The sequence below is a fragment of the Symphalangus syndactylus genome, chromosome 3 (assembly GCF_028878055.3).
Source record: "Symphalangus syndactylus isolate Jambi chromosome 3, NHGRI_mSymSyn1-v2.1_pri, whole genome shotgun sequence".
NCBI lineage: Eukaryota > Metazoa > Chordata > Mammalia > Primates > Hylobatidae > Symphalangus > Symphalangus syndactylus.
Window position 1 is genome coordinate 12,038,993 of NC_072425.2, and position 27,246 is coordinate 12,066,238.

General features: G+C 43.3%; 2 protein-coding genes and 1 non-coding gene across 11 annotated transcripts in view; 2 read left to right on the forward strand and 1 right to left on the reverse strand.

Moving 5' to 3' along the window:
• Positions 1–806: 806 nt before the first annotated feature.
• Positions 807–26,325, reverse strand: GTF3C4 (general transcription factor IIIC subunit 4). The gene is made up of 5 exons (XM_055270586.2): positions 25,727–26,325; positions 16,804–18,630; positions 12,606–12,736; positions 8,702–8,790; positions 807–6,877 (listed from the first exon to the last, which is right to left on the reverse strand). The coding sequence occupies exons 1-5, from the start codon at positions 26,081–26,083 to the stop codon at positions 6,813–6,815; spliced, it is 2,469 nt and encodes an 822-aa protein (XP_055126561.1). The 5' UTR covers positions 26,084–26,325; the 3' UTR covers positions 807–6,812.
• Positions 22,519–22,718, forward strand: LOC129480024 (U2 spliceosomal RNA). The gene has a single exon (XR_008656918.1). It is a non-coding gene; the product is annotated as a U2 spliceosomal RNA (small nuclear RNA).
• DDX31 (DEAD-box helicase 31) overlaps positions 26,282–27,246 on the forward strand; it is a 142,887-nt gene continuing 141,922 nt past the window's right edge. For 8 of the 9 annotated variants that reach the window (XR_010119915.1, XR_010119916.1, XM_063635734.1 and 5 more), the window contains exon 1: positions 26,434–26,823. Coding sequence is in view for 7 of the 9 variants with exons in the window: in XM_063635734.1 (XP_063491804.1) it covers positions 26,434–26,823 (390 nt within the window). In the remaining 2 variants the exon portion in view is untranslated. Of the gene's footprint in view, positions 26,824–27,246 lie in introns of all 9 variants that reach the window. The other variant, XM_055270582.2, reaches the window with a different exon arrangement.

The following is a 27,246-nucleotide window of genomic DNA, read 5'->3' on the forward strand; positions in this document are numbered from 1 at the left end:
CAAATTCTAGGGGTGGGGTTCACCCCACCCAGTGGTTTTGTTTTTTTTTTTTTTTTTTTTTTTTGAGACAGAGTCTCACTCTGTTGCCCAGGCTGGAGTGCAGTGGCACGATCTCAGCTCACTGCAAGCTCCACCTCCCAGGTTCACTCCATTCTCCTGCCTCAGCCTCCCGAGTAGCTGGGACTACAGGCATCCGCCACCACGCCCAGCTAATTTTTTGTATTTTTAGTAGAGAAAGGGTTTCACCGTTGTCTCGATCTCCTGACCTTGTGATCTGCCTGCCTCAGCCTCCCAAAGTGCTGGGATTACAGGCGTGAGCCACTGCATCCGGCCCACCCCACCTAGTGTTTTAACAAATCCTCCAAGTCGTTCTGATGCACGTGGATGAACCCATTGATACAGACACTGCCTCTACCATAAGCACAGATGACTATCTGCAAAAAATGCTGGTATATCCTCATCTTTTCACAAATACATAATGCTTATAGAGATCATATTTTTCAGGGTCACTTTCCTCACCGAATACTATTTAATTGACATTGTTAAGAACATGTGGCCTAACATATTACTGAACCTCTGTTACTTCCCCTTACATTCCTCCTCCTTTTTCTGGAATAGACAACCTAAGACTTACTGATTTGGTTCTGAGGTAGTTGCTAGGGGCCAGTTCCCTAACACTTCCCTCGCAGAGCTCTTTCCTCCTTGTCTGCCCATGCCTGGGCATTACTTAACTTTGTTGGGGATGCTCAGGCTTTCAGAGGTTTCCAAGCTTTGCTATAAACCGTGGCAACTCCATAAAACAGACATGCAGTATACAAATAATTATTTATTTTGAATAAAAAAGTGGCCAAAATAACAATACTAATGGCTCTGTATACAAACCACAACATATTCAAGGTTATCTCACATTTACAAAACTGCCATTATGTACAGCACTACATATTCACAGCAACCCTATTAGACTCTAAGTACTAGAATCATGTAAGCAATTGAGGGGAATCCCAAATGAGAAAGAGCTAAAACCAATGGTAGTTCATCAATTGGAGAAATGGCCAACCAGCGACTTGGTAAAGAAACAGAAGTTCTGTTACCCTCTTAACAATAACTAAAATATGATTACCCCACAGGGCCTTATACTGACAAACCACCCTCCCCAAATTTCCATTTCGTTTTCTCCATAATCTTCCCAACTTCAAAATTTTCCTAGGAACCTCAGCTCTAATATTAGATAAAAACGCAGGACACTGATACGTAATCTTCATGAAAAGAAGGTTAAGTAGTGCTAAGGATGTGGAATGATCTGGTTCAACCCCAAAAAGCCAGTTCAAACCCAAGAAAGAACTCTGCCCTCTTCTGGCAGGAGTAGCTTTGTAGTGTTGAACACAGGGGAAGTGAACCACATTTCATCCTGATGAGGCAGGAAGTTACTCACTCATTCATTCTACACGTCATGAGCACCTACCCTGTGCAAGGCACTTTACATTAGGTGCTGCAGGAACAACAAAGATAAAACAATTCCTGCCCTTGAGGAGCTTACAATCTAATAATGAAAACTATGTACATATATACAATGGAGAGAAGTCACCAGCTTTTCTGGATTGGGGGGTATTCCAAGCAAAATGCATTGTTATCAAACTTTTTTTTAAACACCAAAAGTCTATAAAACATTCCACCTAATCAGATGGTAAGAATTGAAAAAGCTTCTCCTTTCCAAAAGCTTATGTTTTTAGATGACTGTTCTGTTTATTTCAAAAAGAAAAAGTCATAGGTAAACACATATATAATTCAAAGCCAAGCACAAGATTTAGTACAGGCATTGGGTAAACATAAAACATGTATCACTATACACAACACACTTATTTTTCTATATAGTCTTTTCTGTATAAGCAAGTCTGATATTCACTTTCATACATCAAAGTACAAATCTGAGTCAAAGCCTTGAAAACAACATAATTCTTAGGACGTTTTGCATTTAATTTTCCATTAGTGGAGAGAACCTTAAACCTTACCAGTCTGCTAGCCAAGTGTAAACTGGTAAAGTATGAAATGCCTCAAAGCCATCATTCTCTCTTACATTATCCAATTTGACCATTTTACAGGATTTTTTTTTAATGAAAGTAACAGGATTTCATGACAGTGAGGCAACTTTTTACTTTAAAAATAAGCATAAGATTTAGAGTTCTAAACTTTAATTCTAACCAACCCATTTACAGTATTTCACTTAGCCTATACCTTATTTTAGCATGAGAGTATAATCTTACACTTTTGTCAACTCTTCTCAAACCTAGAAAGAATGAATACCTTCTTAGATCATGTTGGCAAAGCATTTAATATTGATCTAAACAACTCTCTGGTTAGGACCCCAGATTTTATAGTAGGTCTTGGCCCTAGAGTATAGTTATGACTCAGAAAATACAAGATAAGCTGAACCACCTAATTAAAGGGGTTGGAGGAGAAATATTCATATACCAAAAGAATTAACCTCTTTCTAGGACAGCTTTACAAATAACTACTCCTCTGTCAAATTTATTTCCACAGCAAGTTTTCAAAAACAGCACCATGTTAAACCATCTATGCAGATGGCAGGCTACATCCTATCAGTGAGAAATGGACTGGCTAACAAGTCCTGACAATGATTTATATCTGTGCCATGGAAATGAGTTTACAATCTTCTGAAAAACCCCACTTCTTCATCGGGATAGTGATTCTGTACTACTTTAGGTAACTAGAAGCAACTCGGTATTTTTGGAGTTTGGCTGAATTCCATTGAAGGACAGTTGAATTTCACATGCTGTATACCAGGTTGAACAGCAGATACCATGCTAGCAGACATGAAGCAGATCTTTACTCCAAAAACCTCTTTTAGCTTCAAGAAACAGCAGTTCTAAGTATAACTATGAGAGACCTGAGACATAGTCTAAAGCTGTTTGAGGCTGCCAGTTGATACTTGCACTAATGGCAAAAATAAAAACAGTTCATTACAGTTAGATCTTTTAAAGGGATTTTTGATGACCCAACCTTGAAGGCAAACGTTCCATTCTTGAGACACTGCCCAGTCTCACCGAATTGCTAAACTCCAACGCACAGAAGAGCAGCGAAAGAGCATAAAGATACATCATAATGAATTATGGAAACATGCAGAGACTCAAAACAGTCCACGGTGGGCTAATTGTAAAGACATTCCTGTATTTGTCTGCCTATTTGCCGTCTGTACTTACTTTGAATATAATCCATTCAGCTTAGCTTAACCATAATTTTTGCTTATGAAGAAGAATATTGGCTGGGGGTGGGAGTGACGGGAAACAGGTGGTGGGAAGGAGCTAAAATTTCACATCCCTTAGCCCAAAGTCAAACCAAGAGCTACTGAGCACCCTGACAAGAAAATTATAGTTAAGTTTTTAAGAACACCAGATACAATTAATACTATTACCTTTAGAAAGAAATAGTACCAACAGTTTCTTCTAGGAAGTGAGACCCACTACACAATTTAGCTTTTAGAAATGTTACCATTAATCCATTTTTCTTTCCAACATGTAATCTGTTAGCTCTGTGTTCTAAAGCAGAGAGAACCAAAGGAATGGAAACCAAGAGGGTATCTGGGGGAAGGAAAGGCAAGAGAGAGAGGTCAGGAGCAGAAACGATGGAAAGATCCTGTGCCAATCAACCAGTGACCCTAATTCCTGTTTCCATTCCAGGAATTGCAGCAATTCACCAAACTCTGAGGCAGTTTAACTGCTGCAGAGAAAAGATGCTCATAAAACCAATATTGTCATAATAAGCATCAACTTCTTTTGCATCTTATTTGATACCGTTATAATTACAAAATAATTGAAATATTTAATTATTGCCTTTTAATATTCTTTTTAACCTAATTAACATGTTAAACTTGCTGATAGGTCCAGCCTGCATACTGCAACGTTAACATTCTCATAAACTTCTTAGAGGGAAAAGCAGAAAAATGTCATATTCAACCATGAGCTTTGCCAGTGGCTCTAATAACTTCTGACATTGAAAAATAATTGGTAGTTTGGGCAGATATAATAGTAGGTAGAGATTGCTTGAAGTCTGCCTGGTGGACACGTAAGGATTTCAGAATGAGTATCAAGCATAACAAGCTATCAATTTCTTATCTAGAATAATAAGAACAAATTAACCCCAGGCAGAGAAAATGTGATACGTATGTGGATATCAGACTCCCCAAATGCAACCATATTGTAGCTTAAAGGGTCGAATTGTATAATCTTTGTTCCTGTACTTTAAATGCAGTGCAGCAATAGCACTTCCACTATTTCTCCAGTTCCTGAAACAGTCACTATGGTCACTGCTGAAAGCAACTTGAAATCTACCAAATAAGATCAGGCAAATTTTAGAAAGGTATAGAGGATGTGTTTGAATTGCAAGAGGCACTTAAAATTAACTTCTGGTGCCACTCTCACTTTTCCAGGGTTGCACTGAGCAACACACTCCCATGAAGTATGCTGACCCTCAGAGAAATTCAGAAGCACTATTTGTGAGGCTGCCATTAACTCAAAATCTCCTGTTTCCCCAGCTCTGTAGCTTTACCTCCATGGGTGTGAGACAGAGACAAGGGCAGGGAAAGGCCTTCCAACTGGGTGTGTGGAAACTTGGGGGAGGCAGGTGGTGGCTAGATTTTAGGGTCTTAACAATGCCATTGGGTCCAGTCCCTGCAGTGAGTCCACATTCTAGAAAAACTGTTGCCATGTTTACTCCTATAGAGACATACAAAAAAATTTGGGAGATCCTCTCTAGTTACTCCCAATACATTTTCTCAAAAATGCACAACTGCTTTAAATAAAAACCTAAGTTTAAATGGCAGCAGTCCAAAATTCCCCAGTAAGAACAAATCTCCACTGATTCTAATGGGGGGGGGGGTGGGGGGAGTGAAACTATGCCATAATGATTAAAACTGCAATAATTTTTTGACATGATCTCAATTTTTACTCTTATTTATTGTAAAGTGAAAAAAAACAGCTGCAGACACAAATGACTTCCACCATACAATGTTCTGAATTCTGTTACTCATGATTTCAATGCTGCTTGGTTTCTTTCTTGAAAATCAATAGTGGATAAACACTCTTCTTGAAATTACCACCAAAATGAGAAAAATAAGCAGAATACCAAATACATGATTAAACATAGGAGACAAAACAGCAATTTGAATAGGAAACAGAAAACATTTCTGAGCAGACTGTTTACGAGTGCCTCCAAGGGCTCATCTCCACTACCTATCAATGCAGGGTGGGGGTGGGGAGGTTGCCCTTATGGTATCATCTAAGTACCAACATTTTTTTTCTTTTTTTTTTGAGGCAGTCTCCAGTCTCGCCCAGGCTGAAGTGCAGTGGTGCCATCTCGGCTGACTGAAGCTTCTGCCTCCTGGGTTCAAGTGATGCTCCTGCCTCAGCCTCCTGAGTAACTGGGATTACAGGCATGTGCTACCATGCCAGGCTAACTTTTGTATTTTTAGTAGAGACGGGGTCTCGCCATATCACCCAGGCTGGTCTCGAACTCCTGGCCTCAAGTGACCCGTCTGCCTCAGCCTCCCAAAGTGCTGGTATTACAGGTGTGCACCACCATGCCTGGCTAATTTTTGTATTTTTAGTAGAGACAGGGTTTCACCATGTTGGTCAGGCTGAACTCCTGACCTTGTGATCTGCCTGCCTTGGCCTCCCAAAGTGCTGGGATTACAGGCATGAGCCACCACGCCCAGCCCCATCTGAGACATCTTAACAGACCACTGGGTGGGTAGGGGTTGGGGGCAGAACCTGGATTCCAAATATCAAGGGACTGTGCAGAGGAAAGAAATTCCCAGGCTCTGTTCAACTGAATTGTACAAGCTTACAGCACCAGAGCTCAAGGGTCTCACTTCTGAGCTGTCCCTCTCTAGAAGTCTCCAGACAGACCCCTGAATACTAAATGAAACATCTGGAAATGTCAACATTAAAAATACTAAAAGTCTTATTACTAAAAGGAAAATATCTTTTTTCCTCTGTGTACAAATAGCTCATCTAGGCTACCACAGTTAAGTCTGAAGCAGGGCTGTGGCATGGGTGAACTACAGTATTTGACATCTTTATACGGATTAAGGACTTGGGTCAGGAAATCTGATGACACAGAAGAGAATGAAAAGTAAGTCACAATTATTCATTATAATAGTCACCAGATCATTTGACACATTAAATTTTAGTCTTAGCTTCAACTTAAGAATATAGAGTTTTAGGAAAATGTTTTCCATATGCATAAAAAACAAGAATGGAGGGATGCAGACCAAAAGCTATTTTCTGAGAACAAAACATCAGCCCATGTGTTGCTTTACACTTTTAATCTCTGTTGGTACATCAGATGCCACGGACCAAGCAATTTAAGTTCTGCAGCCCGAAGGCAGTTCCAGACCAAAGCAAGGATTAAAACCTAACTCAACCCAGCAAGGTCCTTATCCAAGCTCTCTAGAAGAGACCATTCTGTTTCTAGAAATGATGGGACATTGTGTTCAAATTGCTTCTGTCAAGATACTTAAAAATAAGTGTTCCTTATTGGTTACAAAGCTGGGGCTAATGCTCATCTCAAAACGACTCCAACTCTCCGAGTCCAGCCATTTCAAAGGACATCCTTTAGTCCCTGGAGATGGAGAGTGCCCTTCAGAAATGAGCTCCAGGGGCCCTCTTTACAATCACCAAGGACTTCTCTCCACTTGTGAGGGTCCGGCTTCCTCCAGTGCATCCTTCTCTTCAGGCTGGAGGAAGTTTTCTACGGCAGAGTTCGTCATGCCCTTCCATCTTCCCGTCACTGATTATTTAGAAGACAGGAGAATCACAGAAAGGGCAGGGGCTTTGTAGTAACCTCTTAATCCAGTCGGGATCTGCAAAAGGAAGACAAGTGGTATCAACTGTTATCTTCGGAAAAGACAGAAGGGATTAATACCGGACTGTAGCGTTGAGAGACAGGCATTCTGGTCCCAACTCTGCAATGAACCAGCCATATATCCCTAGACAAAGCACTTCACTTCTCTGGGCTTCCGTTTCTATCATTCCAAATGAGGCTGGACTAAACTTGTGGTTCACAAAGTTAAGTGTAATGAAACAGAAAAATAAGGGTACTGAAGAATGTTTCATAAAGCTAAATTTATTCAATTTAAAGAAGAGCATATTCCGAGAATGTGTTCTTCATACACTGTTAATGTTAAAAAATTCTCATAAAATTACAGTAATAGGAATTTTTAAAAAATGCTACACCCTTGAGAAATAAAAATGCGGCAACACTGGTCAAATCCTCCTCGTCTTTCATCTATGAAAAACTACTCCAATGCTTTTTTTTTTTTTTTGAGACGGAGTCTCACTCTGTCACCCAGGCTGGAGTGCAGTGGCGCGATCTCGGCTCACTGCAAGCTCCGCCTCCCGGGTTCACGCCATTCTCCTGCCTCAGCCTCTCCAAGTAGCTGGGACTACAGGCGCCCGCCACCACGCCCGGCTAATTTTTTGTATTTTTAGTAGAGACGGGGTTTCACCATGGTCTCGATCTCCTGACCTCGTGATCCGCCCGCCTTGGCCTCCCAAAGTGCTGGGATTACAAGCATGAGCCACCGCACCCAGCCTCCAATGCTCTTCTTAGATCCAGTAGCTTCTCATTCTTCCCAAAAGCTTTAAATGGCTAGACTCAAAGTCAATGGGTAAGATTTTTAAAGTTTCAATCTCTTCCAGATTTCCTGCCTAAGCAGCATATCAATTATCAACTGCAGTAAAAATTAAAAAGTTCCCAAAAATGTGTTTCAAAATAATCCATCAGGAGGAGGGAGGTGGGTGAGGGAACTACACATGAAACAGAAAAGGCCATGAGTCAATAATTTCTAAAGTGATGGGCAAAGGGGTTTATTATACTCTTCTCTTTCCTTTTGTGTATGATTGTAGTTTCCCTAAAAAAAAGCTACAACAGAACACAAGGTATCAACATATGAGAATTGTAGAGCTTCTGCCAGTTTAGAGCAAAACTCAAGGATTTATGTAGTTTTATATAGTATGCTGTTTGTTTCAGCTGAGAATAGAATATTCCCCCCAAAATACATATAAAATTATATATTCTGTATCTAGTTAGCTCACTTGGTTAGAGTGATTAACGTCAGGACAAAATCTGACATTTGCACCATTATTAAATCACTAATTCCTGCCCACTCTACAATCTTATTTCCAGGTAGTTATCTTAGAAACGAATGACATTAGAACTATCAGGAAAGAGCACACAGACCAACCAGGAAAAAACCCGTCATGGCTACTGGAAGAATGACTCCAAGTGAATATCCTATTACTGGTTCAATCATCTTGTCTTCGTATACAGTATCATCCACAGAGTTTACATTCAAATATCATCTGTCATCTGCTGAAACAAGCTCTGACATTTTTTGGAATGAATAATTTGTTTGCAGTGACAGAATAGCAACTGCAGACACACTTAACTCACATACTAAATGCAGTAAGCACTTCAATATGACATATTCCAATGGCCATGTTTTAGTTAGCTGTGGCTTCATGGTAACACCGTAAAGAGCAGCAGGAGCCTGCTCCCCACTCCCCACCCCCGACAACACAATACCAAGAAGTGTAGAGTGTGACTTGAACTGTTATTCTGGGGCGCTGGCCCTCTGCCAGCATGCTCCACCCACCCACCCTCCCAAGTAAGGGAAAGCATTCACCTTCTGGAGCTGGATGCCGGGCAATGCTGTCATGAAGCAAACACCTTCTATATATCAAACTCTGGCAGGACTGGTAGGTTAAGAAGCACCTGAAAGAAGACAGACTGTATTGGCAAGGGAGAGGGTTTGCTCTACTAACACTCAGAAACTGATGTTTCTCCATCACAGAGTTATCATAAAACCGCACATTAACCAAGTGAAAGCATGATACTCATACATTCACGCAACAATGTATCCCCCTGTGCACCAAAGCTGGCCAAACCTATACTCCATGCTTAGTAAAGAGACACAAAGGTTCTAATCCAGGTAGATTGCAGTTTTCCTGTTTGAGCATCAGAAAAGAATTTGCTCTGTCCATACCTGACTGCACTTTGAATTCTTTATGTTTTTTAAAAATTGATCATGTGATATATTGAGAATTATTCGTTAGGTTTTTTGTTGTTGCTGTTCTTTTGAGACAGGGTCTTGCTACATTGCCCAGCCTGACCTTGAACTCCTGAGCTCAAGTGATCCTCCTGCCTAAGCCTCCCAAGTAGCTGGGATTACAGGCATGTGCCACCGTGCCCAGCTTTCCAATAGTTAAGATTAGGTATAACCACTGTCTTTAAGACTCTGACAGTACATTGGGAAAACCCTGAAGAATATCGAAGGCAAAATTAATGGTGCAAAAAGAGACAGGACACTAACAAATGTTCAGAGGTTCAATTCCATCCAAGGATTATTCACTGACCATCTACCAGTGCCAGGCAAATAAGGACAGGTGGGATGCAATGAGATGGGAAGAGTACATCTGGGTTGCAGGGAAGGTGTCCCAAAAGATAACAGTTTACAGGTGAGCAACTAAGGTGCAGAAGATACAAAGAAGGAGGTTAGGGGAAGGGACTCCAAGCAGGTATACCTTGAGTAAAGAATTGGATATCTAGGAAGAAAGATTACATCTGAGTGACAGCAAGCACTGGTTCTTACCTAGAGAAATCATACTGAGGTATTTCAGCTCTAACTTTAGTCAGTAAAAATAATAACAGTTTTCCTGAAAGAACCCATCTAGGAGACATTAATGTGCAATGCTCACACATGTGGCTTCTGGAGACAGAATGTCAGGTTCTGAGCTATGCCACAAACCACCATTGTGACTTGGGCAAATTATTTAACTTCCCCAGGCCCCAATCTCCTCATCTGTAAAAACAAAAGTAATCATGATGCTCCCCATGCATGGTTGTTGCGAAAATACATTCCACCTATTCTTATTTGCCTGGCCCTGGTAGAGGCTCAATGAATAATCTTTGGATGGAATTGAACCTGTGAACATTTGTTAGTGTCCTCTCTCTTTTTGCACCATTAATTTTGCCTTCAATATTTGTCAAGGTTTTCCCCAATGTACTATCAGTCTTAAAGACAGTGGTTATACCCAATCTTAACTAACAGAAAGCCAGGTGCAATGGCACACACCTGTAATCCTAGTAACTTATTTTCACAACCACCATAATATAGTAACTTAATACATGTGTACAGCTTAGACTGTGCCTGGCACATTAATAGCATTCAATATAAGTTTTTACTTTTATTACTAACCTAAAATATACTACAAGCTTATTTCCTATTCTTTCCTTTTAAAAATCCTGAACACTCAAATTAGAAAAAGTGTAGAAGCCAGGCGTGGTGGTACATGCCCATAGTCCTGGCTGCTCAGGAGGCTTAGGCAGGAGATCACTGGAGCCCAGGAGTTTGAGTCCGCCATGGGCAACGTAGTGAGACCTCATCTCCCCATCTCAAAAAAAAAAAAAAAAGTGTAGGAATGCAATACAAATTGGAAAAAAAACAAATTATCAATAAGTGGGTAAATTATGAAACATTCGTACACTAGAAACCTCTATAGCCATTAAGAATGTTATCTTTGTACTGATGTAGAAAAATGTCCATACATTTTGATAATAGAACTGGTGAGTTAATATGGAATGTGTAGCACAATCTTGTTAAAAATTTGGCCGGGTGCAGTGGCTCACGCCTGTAGTTCCAGCACTTTGGGAGGCCAAGGTGGGTGGATCACTTGAGCCCAGGAGTTCAAGACCAGCCTGGTCAACATGGTGAAACCCCGTCTCTACCAAAAATACAAAAAAAAATTAGCCGGGTGTGGTGGCACATGCCTGTAGTTCCAGCTACAGGGGAGGCTGAGGTGGGAAAATCGCTTGAACCCAGGAGGCAAAGGTCGCAGTGAGCCAAGATTGTGCCACTGCACTCCAGCCTGGGCGATACAGCAAGTCCCTGTCTCAATAAATAAATAAATACATAAATAAATAAATAAATTTAGGCCGGGCGCGGTGGCTCACACCTGTAATCCCAGCACTTTGGAAGGCCAAGGCGGGCGGATCACGAAGTCAGGAGATTGAGACCAACCTGGCTAACATGGTGAAACCCTGTCTCTACTAAAAATACAAAAAATTAGCCAGGTGTGGTGGCACGCGCCTGTAGTCCCAGCTACTCGGGAGGCTGAGGCAGGAGAATGGCGTGAACCTGGGAGGCGGAGCTTGCAGTGAGCTGAGATGGCACCACTGCACTCCGGCCTGGGCAACAGAGTGAGACTCCGTCACAAAAAAAAAAAAAAAAAAATTTAGTGTCCACCATGTACTAGGCATTGTTCTAGAAATAGCTGTGAACAAAACACAAAAGTTCCTGTCTTCATACAGCTTTCCATTCTAGAGGAAGGACAAGGAAAAAAATAGTGATAATTATTAAGGAGGGAAATAATAATGCAAGGAAGGAGGATGCAAAGTAATGGGAGGGGAAGGTACATTGGTGGGGTGTTACAATTTTAGGTATGGTGGCCAGGAAGGCCTAACTGATAATGGGACACTGGAGGAAGCCACGTGGACATCTGCTGGAACAGCATCCTAGGTAGTGGAATCAGCCAGTGTAGATGTCCTGAGGTGGAGGGCGCCTTTCGTATCTGAGGAATGAAGCCAGCCTGTCTGGAGTGAAACAAACAAGATGGAGAAATACAGCAGATGAGGTCAGCAGGAGGACAAAGGGAAGAAGGGGCCCCAGGCTGTGTGGCGTCTTGTGGATCACTGAGAGGGTTTTAGTTTTACTCATCAGAAACAAGTAGCCACTGACAAAGTTTTGACACAATCACCATCAAGACCATATTGAGAACAGACTGGAGGGGCAAGGATGGAAGTGGGAAGACCAGATAGAAGGTAACCTCAGGTATAACAAGCTGGGCAAGAGATGATGGTGTTTTGGACCAGGGCTGCAGAGGCAGTAACAAAAGGTTGGATTCCAATTTGAAATGCCTATTAAACATCCAAATAGAGGTACTGAGCAGGCAGGCAGATATATAAGCCTAGACTTAGGGGAAGAGATACAGGCAAAACTCTGTTTAAATCATCAGTGTGCAGATGATAACCGCCCAGGGAAAGTGCCGAGAGAAGAAAAACAGGCGGAAAGACAGACAGCTGAGGTGCCCATCAGCAAAGACAACTGAGAATGAAGAGTCAGAGACAGGAAGAAAACCAGAGAGTGCTGTGTCCTGGAAGGCAGGTGATGCAAGTGCTTCAAGGAGGGAGTAACTGTGCCAAATGCAGCCCACAGGTCCAGTAACATGAGGACACACGAAGGTCTTAGAGTGAGGCTAGGAAGAGGAGCCATAATTTGTTCAATTATGAAAATCAACAAATAAAACAAGAAAACTCCTATAAAGCAGTAAAAAACTGTCTTTAAAGGCCAACTTGCTTGAGTGATACTGATGTAAAAAGTCCACATCAGGCTTTATAATAGCAGCTTTTCTCCAACAAATTGGCAAGGACAACAGAAAACTGGCATGAAGTTGCTATTCTGTCACATACAGTAGTTTGTGCTACACAAAACTGAAAAACGAGCAGAAGTAGGAACTTTTAAAATGGCTTACCGGAGCCAAATGTGGCCATTGGAACAGACTGCCTGTTTGCGATCTGTGAATGGCAAGATCTCTTTACACAAACTACAGTGCTCAGGGAAAGTCTGTTTGTTCATCTTCTTTGAGATATGTCCAATCAGCACCTAGTAAGACAAAGTAGTCCACAAAGTTTAGTGTAAGTGCAGGATTTCCTGAAGAAAAAGCCTACAAACACAAAGGGAAAATTAAAAAATAAACAAAAAGAAGAGCAGTATTTTACAGAAGACAAGAGATTTGCATTTCCATACAGGCTGGTTATACTGTCTGAAAAATAAAAGAACTAGAAGTTTCAACCTGTGTCAACTAGCTAAATAAAATAAATTTATTCAGGTACTCTGTGACAACAGGGTAAACTGTAACCACTAAGGAGAAAACTGTTCTGAAAACCAAAATCTTATTACTTGCCTTGTTTTAGTTGCTTCTGAAACAAGGATTTCAGAGTTCTGTTAGAAGACAAAGTATTTAGCTATTATTTATAATGCTTTGACTTTAAGAAGAAAAAGCATAATCTCTATAGGCAAAATATTATGTGGAATACTGCTCTCTTTGTAGAACTGTACAAATATCTATTCTGATGGCCCAAAGACCCATGGCCAACATGGTCCAGTAGCCTGCAATCTGAGACAAGCTGACCCCACTGCAGGGGCACAGCAAGACCCACTATAGGAGCAAGAAGCTGGGAGTGAGAGAGGTAACGACACAGGCTCTAGGCCTTTCTTTGCTTCAGTTTTGCTTTTCTCTGCTTTATTAAGATTACACTCTTGGCTGGGCACAGTGGCTCATGCCTGTAATCCCTGCACTTTGGGAGGCCAAGGCGGGTGGATCACTTGAGGTCAGGAGTTCGAGATCAGGTGGCCAACACAGTGAAACCCTGTCTCTACTAAAAATACAAAAATTAGCCAGGTATGGTGGCACACACCTGTAATCCCAGCTACTCAGGAGGCTGAGGCAGAAGGATCTGCCTGAGCCCGTGAGTGGAAGTTACAGTGAGCCAAGATTGCACCACTGCACATCAGCCTGGGTGACAGAATGAGACTCCATCTCAAGAAAAAAGAAAAAAAAAAAAGATTATACTGTTTAAAAATAAAAGTCTGGCCGGGCGCGGTGGCTCACGCTTGTAATCCCAGCACTTTGGGAGGCCGAGGCGAGTGGATCACGAGGTCAGGAGATCGAGACCACGGTGAAACCCCGTCTCTACTAAAAATGCAAAAAATTAGCCGGGCGTGGTGGCGGGCGCCTGTAGTCCCAGCTACTTGGAGAGGCTGAGGCAGGAGAATGGCGTGAACCCAGGAGGCGGAGCTTGCAGTGAGCCGAGATTGCACCGCTGCACTCCAGCCTGGGCGACACAGCGAGACTCCGTCTCAAAAAAAAAAAAAAAAAAAAAAGTCTGAAAATAAACTTGAATCCAATTCATTTTTTTTTTAAACTTCACTGGATATGTAATTTGGAAGCTGGGATACACAACCCTCAAGAGTTGTCTTCTCTTACTAGTGATAGCGCCCTTCCAGTTTTGAATCCATTTCTGTTTAACCTCTTATGGATGAATCCACAAGATTTTGGATTAATTCACTAAAATTAGTTCACTTACGTTTCAAAGGGTGTCTTACTAGCCCAGAAGTTGGTAAGCCAGCTATCTTACCTCTTCTGTATATACTCTACAAATTTAAATCCCATCAATTTTTGGCCTTTTTTCTTTTCAGTCTTAAGAATTCTAACATATGGTCCCTTACAGCAAGGCTGACCAAACTCACTCTGCTATTCAAGACAGGCCAAACATCCTGATAATGATACAGTGACAAAAACAACTCAGAATTCCTCCCTTACATACCTCTATTTTCTTTTTCTTTTTTTTTTTTAAGACAAGGTCTCGCTGTGGCCCCGACTAGAGTGCAGTGGTGAGAACATGGCTCCCCCATCAGCCTCCCAAGTAGCTAGGACTACAGGCCTGTGCCGCCACACCAGGGTAATTTTTTTTTTTTTTTTACTTTATGTAGAGACAGGGTCTCGCTATGTTGCTCAGGCTGGCCTTGAACTCCTGGGCTCAAGGGATCCTCACACCCTGGCCTCCCAAAGTGCTGGGGGTCACAGGCGTGACCACTGTGCCCGGCCCAGATATACCTCAATTTTACATAAGGAAGGATTGCTATTTGTTCTCAGTAGCCTTGATCTTGTCAAACTCAACTCTCAACTGTGTTATTCTGACTCACACATACTCAGTGGGAGTGATAGTCCTTCCAAAGCAGCAAATATTAGTTCTTGGGGGACAAAAGTTCTCACTCTTTTTACGTATAAAGCATAGATATATACACAGTACATAAACAGACACACAAAACACATCTGTGGTATTAAAACTTCATGGGCAGGGGCAATTTGGAAAAAGTGTCTAAAAATGTTCCAGGGGGAGTGATAATTAAAAAAAGGTTAAAAAAATGCTAGTTTAACTGTACCAGCATACTAGGCTGATAATCTCCAAAATAATTTATAACTGCTAATAAAGCAACATCCTAGGTTTAAAAAGTCTTCATTTTATGCATATAGTTGGATTTTTAAGACAGGAATGCATGGTCTTCAATAAACTCAGTTGCTACAGACAGGGATGGGTGTGCAATCTTCTGGTTTTTAAACTGGCTCTGTTGGAATCACATTACCATGCTAAATGTAGCTTCCTAGGCTCATGGAGTATCTGGACAATTACTCTAAATCATTACAAACTCAACCTCTAGTACCTTCTAACATGTTTTTGCTAATTTTTCACTGACTCTTACAATAAACCTAACTAGGTCCCATGGCACTGTAATAACCAGAATACTTTTCCAGACAATTTGGAACACAATGAAACAACGTTTAAAAATTAGCTTTTTTTTTTTTGAGATGGGTTTCGCTCTTGTCGATTGTGCAATGGCACAATCTCAGCTCACTGCAACTTTCGCCTCCCAGGTTCAAGGGATTCTCCTGCCTCAGCCTCCCAAGTAGCTGGGATTACAGGTGCCTGCCACCACGCCCAGCTAATTTTTATTTTTAGTAGAGATGGGGCTTTGCCATGTTGGCCAGGCTTGTCTCCTGGCCTCCTGACCTTGTGATCCGCCCTCCTCGGCCTCCCAAAGTGCTAGGATTACAGGTGTGAGCCACCACGCCCAGCCCCAAAAGTTAACTTTTAAAGAAGAAAAGTCAATTACATGAATGGTGCATCTTAATACTCATAAGACCATTGCAAACATTCTATGAGCAATAATTTCAAAGGCAAATGTGTGTACACAAACATACACATTCTTTCCAAGAAGAAAGTGCAACAAGTGATCGTGAATGGCTTAACATTAAGAACAAAGACACTGCCTTCAATTAATATTTTAAATAAGACTTTAGACAGTATCAATCTTTGAAGTAAAAAGGAGTACAGATATTTGTGGTTTTGAGTATTTCAGAACACAGTATATTTCTTGGAACACAAGTTCTTCAGGATTTTAGCAGCTGTTAGCTGCAAGAAAGATTCTCTGATCAAGAATTCTGAGTAATAACGAGCTACACAAAGGTATCGGTTTCTTTTCTGTAGGAATTCTCAGAAACCTTTGAGTGGTAATATGCACTGGGAACCCTAGTGCTATGTTAAGCAACTTAAATTCTATAGAATACATTCTGGATAACAGTGTAAGTTTGTTCTGTTACCAAAATAAAGACTGTGCCCAGTTTTTGTAAAAATGAGACAAGAGTAATAATTCGTTTACTTTATATGTCTTTCTTGACTAAATCTGAAGATATCCTTAAGTCCTATCAAATGGAAAACATGTCACTACACCCCTCCCCTGCAAAATTTTTGTAAAAGAGGAAGGGCAGGGAGCATGGGCACCATATTTCTACAGCCATGATTGCCCATCACATACTACTCAGCTAAATGCAGCCTCTTTGAGCTAATCCAGTCTGGAAAGCTCATCCTGCAAACTTTGCATATCTATTAAGGCCAGTGTGAAGAAGAATCAAAATATTCTTTACGTGCTATGAATGCATCCTCTGCATTAATCCACGTTTCCTATTTATTACCCCGCACCTCATGCAAATCAATTACCTAAAAAATGTCAAAGCAAAAGTTGAGCTTCAGGAACTCAATTTAGGTCACTTCTTTCTCATTAAGAAAGCAGGCTTTACAATTTCAGAGTTTTTGTTAATAAACACCTACCCGTGCAGTTCTGTCATCATACTCTTCATCAGACATTAAAAAGTTACAGAGTCCGCGGGTGGGAATGCTAGTGTTTTCTGTGATCCAGGTGTGCAGATACACTTCTCCTAAGACTCGCTTCATGTGTTCCCTGGTCAAGTGCATTTCCACAGCTTCGATTTTCCCTTGGATTTCCAGGAGTTTCTCTTCCATTGGCTCACGGCCTCCAGCATCTCCAGTCGTGGGGAGCGAGTCATCAGTGGGCTCCTCTACATCTCCTTCCTTACTCCTCTCCTGCAGGCCTTGCTTCACCACCTGTTTGGAAGAAGTGCCTTCTTCCTGCTGCTCATCGTCAGCATTGCCCATCCCAGGCGAATCCACTAGTAAGATTTTTGAGTCCTCATGGGTGGGTTTCCACAAGGCTTCTGAAGGGGTTTTCTGCATTGACTGATATAAAATCCTGAGGAGAAAAAGCTTAAAACGCCAAAAATAGGTGACTCCACTGCTTTCAATCTTTTTTTCCAAAGCTTCTTGTAAAAATTGAGGGATATGTTTATCTTTTAAAATCTTCCAGCGTACTAGGTCTATTAAATCTACCTGCTTAAAAAGGTTTTGAACTGAAGATTCCAGGAGCTGAGCAGCTGCCTCTTCAAAGGTTTTGAGAGTAACAAACTGGACCTGGTAGTTTTTGTTAACAGGGTGGAGGCCATTGATCATGCCCTCAGTGGTAATGATGGCCAGGTACGCACCGCAGGGGCTCACTGCTATCCCGTGAGTCCTCACTGAGCCAAACACATCTGAGAGTTTAATCAACTGGTGTTCAAACTTCAATGCAACATCTGTGAAAATGGGAATCAGCTGCCTCACCTTTCCATCACTGGAGCAAGTATAGACTGTTCCATTCTGTTTGTCTGCAGTCATGGAGACAATCGGCAGTGAGTGAAGGCCTGTGACATGGGAATTGTGAACATTCAGCCCTGCTTTGGAGATCAGAAGAAGACACCAAAACACATAAGAGCCTCTTGCAGCCACCACTAAGCTGCAACTACACTTCTGGTAAGGATGATAAAGTGGCACACATTTGATGCTGTGCACAGGTAACTGGTCCATTTCTTTCCACAAGATAACAGGCTGCCTTAAAGTGAAATAGCCTTTGACTGCTTTGAGATTGACAGGAAGAATTTTTATGGGTCCAAAAGCACTCCCCACAATAAGGCCACTCATTTTTCGATTATTGTGCTCATATTCCCACCAAAACAATACACTGGGAGAGGTGATTCCTGACTCAATCGTGTTGCATGAAGAGATGGATTCTTTTCCTACAAACGGCAGCTGAAACTGCCACACGGCGATATTACCGTTTTCAAAGAGGACAGCCAGGAGCACACTGCCAACGTCCCGGCATTCGTTGTTATGTTTGACCTGCTGGGTGGTACAGATGCCCGACCACTCCATTCTGACTGGGGTCTGCATGCTGTGTCTCCTCTGGAACTCAGCAAAATCTCCGAGATTTCCTTCCGGGGCCTCGTTTTTAGAGAGCCTGTAACTGGTCTCATAAAGACGTTCTCCATAGATCTCAGTCAGGTCGACCAGCTGGACCCACTGCAGTCTGTTGAGATTTGCCTGGATGGTCAGGCGATTGTCCATGGTCAGTGCTGCCAAGAGGCACCTGCCATTAGCATCGCAACCCATGGGAGACCAGCTGGTGTACTTGAATCCTCTCATTGGTGGTAAAGCCTTCCCCTCAGGGTTGAACACCCTGTCCAACATGAAAGTCTGACTGACCGTGGGGTCCTTGGAGGCGGCGAATTTCTCCTTGCACTCAGCAACTTCTGTTTTTGAGCCAACCTGAAAATAAGAGATATAAAAACTATCAGATGAGCGTTTACTCAAGGAGATGTCAATTTTTTTTAAAAAGTCAGAATAAATGTCATTATTCATAGCCTGGTTCCCATATTCTTCTTAGAATTAATATATGCAAGAGAGATGTACTTGATTCTTAAGATTCAACAGAGCATTTACCTGAACTAGTCACAAAACAAAAGGTGTTAACAAATTTATGAAAATATGTATCTATATATATCTTTGATGCAAATTGATATTTAGATTTTTACAACATCTTTGCAATGCAAATGCCAGCTTTAGGTCCTTTATCTGAAATTTCATTCACAAATAATGGCGAGAGCCAACTCCAACTGCTTTGTTTACTGTTTCTATAGAATAATGTTCACTCTAATCAGACTATTCTAGTTGCTATTCCTGAACATTCCCACCTCAGCTTTCCCCGGCTCCCTTGCCTAGTTCTTCTCCCTATGTAAATCCCATCTATCCTACCAGATCTAATTCTCCCTATAAGGCCTTTTGAGGTCATTCAAGCTTTCATTCATTTCTCCCTCCTCCAAGTTCATAACATGTATGGGACAGTAAGACAGAGTCTCATTCTGTCACCCGGGCCGGAGTGCAGTGGCACAATCTCGGCTCACTGCAAACCCCACCTCCAGGGTTCAAGTGATTCTCCTGCCTTAGCCTCCCAAGTGGCTGGGATTACAAGCGTGCACCACCACACCCAGCTAATTTTTTTATTTTTAGTAGAGACTGGGTTTCACTATGTTGGTCAGGCTGGTCTTGAACTCCTGACCTCAAATGATCCACCTGCCTCGGCCTCCCAAAGTGCTGGGATTACAGGTGTGAGCCACTGTGCCCAGCTGTGAGCTCTTTAATAAGATTTTAAAGGGACATCAAAGATGGAGGAAGAGATAAATGACCAAAAGAAAGTGGTTCAGAACCATAAAAAAATAGGAAAGCTAAAGCCAAAAAGAGCAGAGACTAGCCAAAAGATGTTTTGTTATGTTGAAAGCAGGAAGTAGGAAGGACTTTATCCACTGTCTTTAGAGAAATGGATAAAAGAAAAAGAATCCTTCAATTATTTTTTAGTGTCAATTTCCTTTTTCAAAGAGGCTGCTCTTTAAACTGGAAAGGGTAGAACATGATTAAAAGGAAATTCCAGCCTAAGACACACACGGATATAGTAAAAGTCACTTGAATGAGTTTAAGTTTTCAAGCCTAGAGGAATTACCCTCCAGGACACAGAAAGCACTTGGAAGACATTAACTCAGAACCACTCACTACATCCTAGATGAAGTCTGGACAACTGTGGATGTATCAGAAAATCAGAGTGCAACAAAGAGTTAAAAAATATCCCCCATGGCTGGGCATAGTGGCTCACACCTGTACTCCCAGCACTTTGGGAGGCCGAGGTGGGTGGATCACCGGAGACCAGGAGTTTGAGACTAGCCTGGGAAACATAGTGAGGCCCCATCTCTACTAAAAATAGCAAAAAATTAGCCAGGCATGGTGGTGGGCACCTGTAACCCCAGCTACTTGGGAGGCTGGGGCAGGAGAACTGCTTGAACTTGGGAGGCAGAGGTTGAAGTGAGCCAAGATTGCGCCACTGCACTCCAGCCTGGGTGATGGAGTCAGGATCTGCAAAAAAAAAAAAATCCCCCAAATGGTAAATAAATAACAAAAACTACAGACCATTAAGCCTAACAGAAAATTCCTCAATGTATTAATAAAGGAATAGTTTGTGCAGACAGGAGTGATGATTAGAAACAAGCAAAGGATGGCTGGGCGTGGTGGCTCACGCCCGTAATCTCAGCACTTTTGGAGGCCGAGGCAGGCGGATCATGAGGTCAGGAGATCAAGACTATCCTGGCTAACACGGTGAAACTCCGTCTCTACTAAAAATACAAAAAAAATAGCCGGGCGTGGTGGTGGGTGCCTGTAGTCCCAGCTACTCAGGAGGCTGAGGCAGGAGAATGGCATGAACCCGGGAGGTGGAGCTTGCAGTGAGCCAAGATCACCCCACTGCACTCCAGCCTGGGCAACAGAGCAAGACTCTGTCTCAAAAAAAAAAAAAAAAAAGCAAAGGGTAACTGGAATAGTCTATTCTTATTCTCTTTTCTGCTAAAATTGCTAGATGACATAATAGATAAGCAAATAAAATGAAATGTAAATAGAAAATTGTCCACAAAATAGAGAACTAACTTTTCCTACAGTGTGTTTCACAGTACACTACTCCCTTTAATTGTCCCTTGAAAAATAGTTTTATGGCCAAACAAGCTTTGGAAATACTATATATTATATGTCATTCTCCCTTGAAAAGCGACACGAGGACGCTAAATGCCTCGGCCAGGGAACTACTATAAAGACCTACTGAGCCACAGGAAGCCAAACTTTTTTTCCTTTTTAAACAACAGAGCCTTTTTTTTGGAGGTGGGGGAGGCAGTTATTACCCTTTATTATCCAAAAGTATGTGGAATACTTTGGGAATGGTGTTTTATTTATGCAGTGTATCTTGATTTTAGGAAGGCATTTTAAAGTAGTCTCTTGGATACGCTATGAAACTTGCTGGAGAATCACAGACTGAAAATGCCAATTAAATGAGGTGTAGGTGGCTGGCTTGGAAATAAAACAATGCTAATCAAAGCCCGGTGCTTTCTACAGGCAGATAAAATTTATGAGATGACATAATGAAGCACAACATAATAACTGAAAATTTGTGCTATGACGCCAGACTACCTGGGTTCAAATGCTGGCTCTGCTACATACCAGCTCTGTGTGCGCAAATTGCTTAAACCTTCTGACTTTAATTTCCTCATTTATAAATGAGACTAATACATGTCCCATAAAGTTAGGAAGGTTAAATAGGTCAATATATCAAAGCATATATTAAGTGCTCAATAAAGTTACCTATGATAATTGTTAATATACTCTGAGGATTAAGTTAAAAAAAAACTTTTGGGAGTCCTCTCTGTCACCTTGGCTGCAGTGCAGCTGGCATGACTACAGCTCACTGCAGCCTCAACCTCCCGGGGTCAAGTGATCCTTTCACCTCAGCCTCCTGAGTAGCTAGGACCACAGGTGCACACCACCACACCTGGCTAATTTTTAAAATTTTTTGTAGAGATGCAGTTTCCCTATGTTGCCCAGGCTGGTCTTTAACTCCTGGGCTCGAGCGATCCTCCTGCCTTGGCCTTCCAAAGTGTTGGGATTACAGGTGTGAGCCACAGCACTCAGCCTTAAGTAAATGTTAATAAGATTTTTAATGCTAATAAAAGTATGCAAAAATGCAAGGTAGACATAAAGTTGTGTACCAAATGGAAGGTAGATATAAAATTGTTCATCAAATCCTTTAATACTGTGAACTAAGCAATACTCCTTAGAATAGCTTAAATTTGCTACAAATAAAAGCTACTGTAGAAGTAAACTCACAGGATTGATAACCCAACGCAGCGGCACGGGATGAAATAAAGGAAGCTCAAGCAACCCTTGGTCCTACTCATTGTGGGAAGAATTCTTGACAGGATGGAGAGCAGTACAGATCTTGACTGGCAGGAAAAAGTCTTAGGGTTTTGTGTAGCAATTTCTGACATAATAGTTTCTACTAGACTACTGAACCTCCCTCCAACTCTCCCTATCATGAAACTGTTAACAAATCAAGTATTCATATGCCCAAGGAGTATACTTAAAAAGTCCAGCTCCCAGGGGCCTGCCCGCAGCCAATCATTTAATTGTACACCATCCAGTTTCCAGTTGACCACTATTAGGTTGGTGCAAAAGTAATTGCGGTTTTCACCATTACTTTTAATGGCAAATACTTTTAATACTAACTGTTAGGCACTTTGTAAGCACCTGACAAAAATTCACTTGAAGCTTTTAGACAATAAGCTTCTTATCGCTTCTCGGCCTTTTGGCTAAGATCAAGTGTAGACAATAAGCTTCTTGAGGACAGGTAATAGAGTCCATAGACAGGCAACAGTTATTTAACTTAATGTAGCAGATAAAGTTAATACTTTCTAAGGCTCCTAACAATTGATGTACAATTCGGTACACAAATATTATCAGAATTTGGAGCTATACACAAATGACTCACTAGATGAGTCACTAAATCAGTAGTCCAATGGGAAAAACAATTCTGACATTCTTAAATCACTATTTCCTTGCTTTTCAGATGTATACTGTTCACCTTTGTATCATACAATCTTATAAAACAGCTGATAATGTCTGAACTATTACATAACTGCAGATTTTCCTGCAAATTCATAATCTAAATAACAGAATTATAGAGCAAGAGCTTCAAAGGTGTTTAGTACCTAGCTTTCTAACAATGCTACACTAAAACTGTGATCTGCGCTGCAGACTGTCCACCGTTTAGGTTAGAGCAAAGGCATGCTGCACAGCACCGAGCAGATTTAAATCCACAGACTGCCAACGGGTGGAGTCATCAAAGAGCTGACACAGACTTCTTTACATTCCTACCGTCACACCAGTTTTAACCCACAGAGGGCTCTTGTAGAACTGCCAGGACGACTCAGCATTCATTCACTTCAATCAGTCTAAAAAGATTGCTAAATGACTGATGGTTTAAGTGATGTGCATATTAAAAAAAAAAAAAAAAAACACAGTACAGAAGGGGAAGATGTTACTAATTAATTTCATGGAAGCCATTTGTCAACTATAAGAGGGCTATATAAGGATTTCCTGTTACTAGTTAGCAGTTGTGGTAAATGTCAAGTGAGGCAAAATGACAGTCAAAATTTTATCAGAATACTCATGTCCACAACCACGACATTAATCCAGACTCCTACTCCTTCATACCTGTATAACTGCATTATATTTTCTTTTCTTTTCTTTTTTTTTTTTTTTTTGAGACGGAGTCTGGCTCTGTCGCCCAGGCTGCAGTGGCGCAATCTTGGCTCACAGCAAGCTCCGCCTCCCGGGTTCATGCCACTCTCCTGCCTCAGCCTCCCAGCAGCTGGGACTACAGGCGCCCGCCACCACGCCCGGCTAATTTTTTGTATTTTTAGTAGAAACGGGGTTTCACCTTGTTAGCCAGGATGGTCTCGATCTCCTGACCTCGTGATCCGCCCGCCTCGGCCTCCCAAAGTGCTGGGATTACAGGCATAAGCCACCACACCCGGCCCAACTGCATTATATTTTCACCTTAAGCATTTACAGCGTGCCAAGAACTGGGCCAAGTGATTATGTATGTTTAATTTAATCTTCCAAAAAGCTTAAACAAGGCTTCATTATCCCCCTTTTATAGATAGGCCTATCTTGTGCCAAAGCCCAATCTCTTCACTTTTATTTTACACTGATCCCAACAATCATCTTCTTGCCTCTATCCAGCAATGTTCCTGAACCACAGCAGGTCACTCTATGCTAATGAAACTGTAACAGCATCTTAAAGGCTTCCTAGATTGACGCCAACTTCCTCATACCGACCTTCCAAGTTCACAAACTGGTCTCATCTTACTTTCTCGGACTCCCTAGAAGACCTACTTGAGCTCATGTACTGATCCGTCATTATACAAACAACAGTTAATTATGTTCATGACTTAAACGTGTATGCACACGGGATGAACGCCTCATTCCTGCCACCTGGGATGCCCTTTCCTTCCTTCCTCTTACAAATCAAACACTACCTTCTTTAGGACTGCTGCAGATTCACCACCAGATGACCTGCCCCATAAGTCTCTACCCTTACTATTCCCTCCTTTCTTTACATTCTCTCTGCTAAGGTATTCGATCTCTACTATACTGACATACATACTTTCCTTGAGTTGATGTGCGTATGAACATCCTTGGAAACAGTTAAGCTCCTTTTCAGCAGAAGATACACCTTTTAAATCACCGTTCTTCTGCTTCCCTCCTTTTGTATTTCTCAATTTCATAGGGTTGCATCTGTCTATCTGATTTGTTTACGCTTGAACAAATGTGTTCCTATCTTCTTCAAGAAGATCTTAGAGGAAGCTTAGTCATGCATGCTGACTAACAATCTAACAACAAGCTGTTTGAAACTTGAATTAAGTATGCTACACAAAGTGATGAGGGTTATCTGCACCCTACCTATAGCTAATGACTCATATTTTAAATGGCTGTCCAGAATAAAGAGTTTACGAACACATAAACATGTTCTGTGTGTGTGGATACACATCTTTACAGTGCTTATCACTACCTGACAGGACCTTATCATTTGTGCTTGACTTGCCAAAGAATGTAAGCTTCATAAGGGCAGGTGCTCTGTTTTGTACACTGCTTTATTTCCAGAACACGGGGCAGCACCAAGCAGAGTGGTATTCAAATATCTATTGAATGTGTGAATACACACTTTGACAGATCACATGTAAGCGTACACCTCTATCAAGGATATATAGAAAGTTTTTACACCTCTAAGCAACTAAAAGGAACGCAATGGCTTACTACTTGACCTTGCGCTTGAAGCTTAAAATATGCAGTTGTTTCGAGTCTTTATTTTCATTCAACATCCCAAAGATGTTTAGTTTAGCTAGTAAAGAAAAACTAAAGTACAAACCCCGAGATCCAGTATTTACCCGTTTGCCCAAGGAGAGGCGAGGACCATTCATAATAAAGTCACTGAAACAATTAAGACAATGGATGGGACCAGTTTTTCTTTTCTGAAGCTAAAGAGGCGCGAGAGGAGGACACACACAGGAGACAAAGCCAGCTAAGAACCTCGGAAAGTCGGCCCCAAACAATAGGAGCAACGACAGAGGCAGGCCCCGGGTTGGATCTACAGGGGGTGGAGTCTCAGAAAGCACCACCGAGTAACCCGCTCCATGTGCGGGCCCGACGCAGGGGCGAAGGAGGGGTTGGCGGGACTCAACTCCGGGAAGCCCCCTGGGTGTGTAGATGTGTTTGCGGCGGCGGGTGACCCGGGGAAACAGGGTGCAGACAGCTGCAGAGCTTTTTTTTTTTTTTCTTAAGCTGTGGCAACGCTGGCTGCTTAATAAATCCCCAGCGCTCGGTGCGAAGAGGGAAATCCCCGGACCGAGTGTGGGACCGGATTCCCCTGGGACGGATGATGCAGCTGCGAGAGGGGGACAGGGGAAGACCCCAGGGATGGCGGGGGATGACTTACTTTGAGGAGACAGCTGTTGAGCGGGGCAGGTACCGAGGTGCGGTGGATAACCAGGTCCTGGCCCGGGTTGTGCACGTCGCAGATGAGCTCCAGCACAGCGATGCTGCGGGCCGTGGACACAGACACGCGGTGGTCCTCGGACCAAGCCAGCGGTTCCAGGCCGCTCACCGCATACTGCAGCTTCACGGCCGGCTCCCGCCGAGTCACCATGAGGCGGAATGCAGCGCTGGGCCCCGGGGCCGCGTCCGCTGCTGGCTCCTTCCCGCCCGCCTCGCCGCCCCCCTCTCCCTCCTCCTCCCCGGACGGCGCAGGCCCGTCGTCCGCGGGCCCCACCCGGGCCTGGTCCGCCGTGTTCATCTTCTCTCAGGTGCAGAGGTCGGACGCCCTGGCGCTCCACGCAGTCGCACGGCCACCTCCTGGACCGCCGCCGCCACCCCCAGCGCCCTCCGCGGCGGTTTTCTCCCCTCAGGCCCCGAGCGCCGCCGAGCCAAGAAGGACCCCGCCGTTGCCAGGCAACGCGGCCCTGCCAGGTGGCCAAGGAACTGCCTGTCAAGAAAAAGGACCGCGAGCGGGGATCCCCCGAGGACCCCCTTTCCCCTGCCCAGGGATTGAGCTCCAGAGCCTGTTAGGGAGCTACCCAGACAGGCTTTCGCTCCTAAAGTGCTGAGGAAACGCACGGGGCGGTAAAGGGGAGGCTCGTCGGTGAGATGGCGCCGGATCTCGCTTCTCAGAGGCATTCAGAGAGCTTCCCCAGCGTGAACTCTCGGCCGAATGTCATTTTGCCAGGCCGCGAGGGACGCAGAGAGGGGCTGCCACCTGGCAGGGGCACGCGCGGTAGTCTCGTCCCTACCCGCCCGGTGCCGCCGTCCCCGGCTCCCCTCGGGGCGGGTCCGTACAGCTGGAGCCGTTCCGGACCCGGAAGGGGCGGTGGCGCAGGGTCCTCGCGCGTCCCACGTGGGGTCCCGGGCCCAGCAGTCTGCGCTCCCGGCTCGCTGCTGCACCACGCGTCACCCACGCAGGCCATGGCAGCCGCCGACGGTTCGCTCTTGGACAACCCCAGGACGTTCTCCAGACGTCCTCCAGCCCAGGCGAGTCGGGTGAGTTCTGACCCGTCTTCAGCTCCGTCCCCACCCGCAGCCCGGCTCTTGGCGCGCAGCGAGCTGCAGCCGTGCCTCGGAGTCGGGTTTCGAGTCATTTACGGAGCTAAGCGGGAGAAAGTCAGACACCGGGCAGCTTCGGGACAAGTTGCGCCGAAACACGTGTCTCTAACCGGAACACCACCCGCGGGGATGCGCCTGGAAGTGGGGAGTGGAGCGGTGTGGAGGGGCGGGGAGCTGGCTCCTGCGCCTAGAAAAGTAAAGGAAGGAATTAAAGAGGCTGTTTCCCGTGGAAGGTAGGACCTGACATTCCGGTGCAAGTCCCAGGCCAAAGCTTAACTTCTCTAAGCCAGTTTTCTCGACTGAGTGCGGACCCAGCTCTGATTTTTTTTTTTATCTTGCCCACATTCCTGTCTGGGAAGA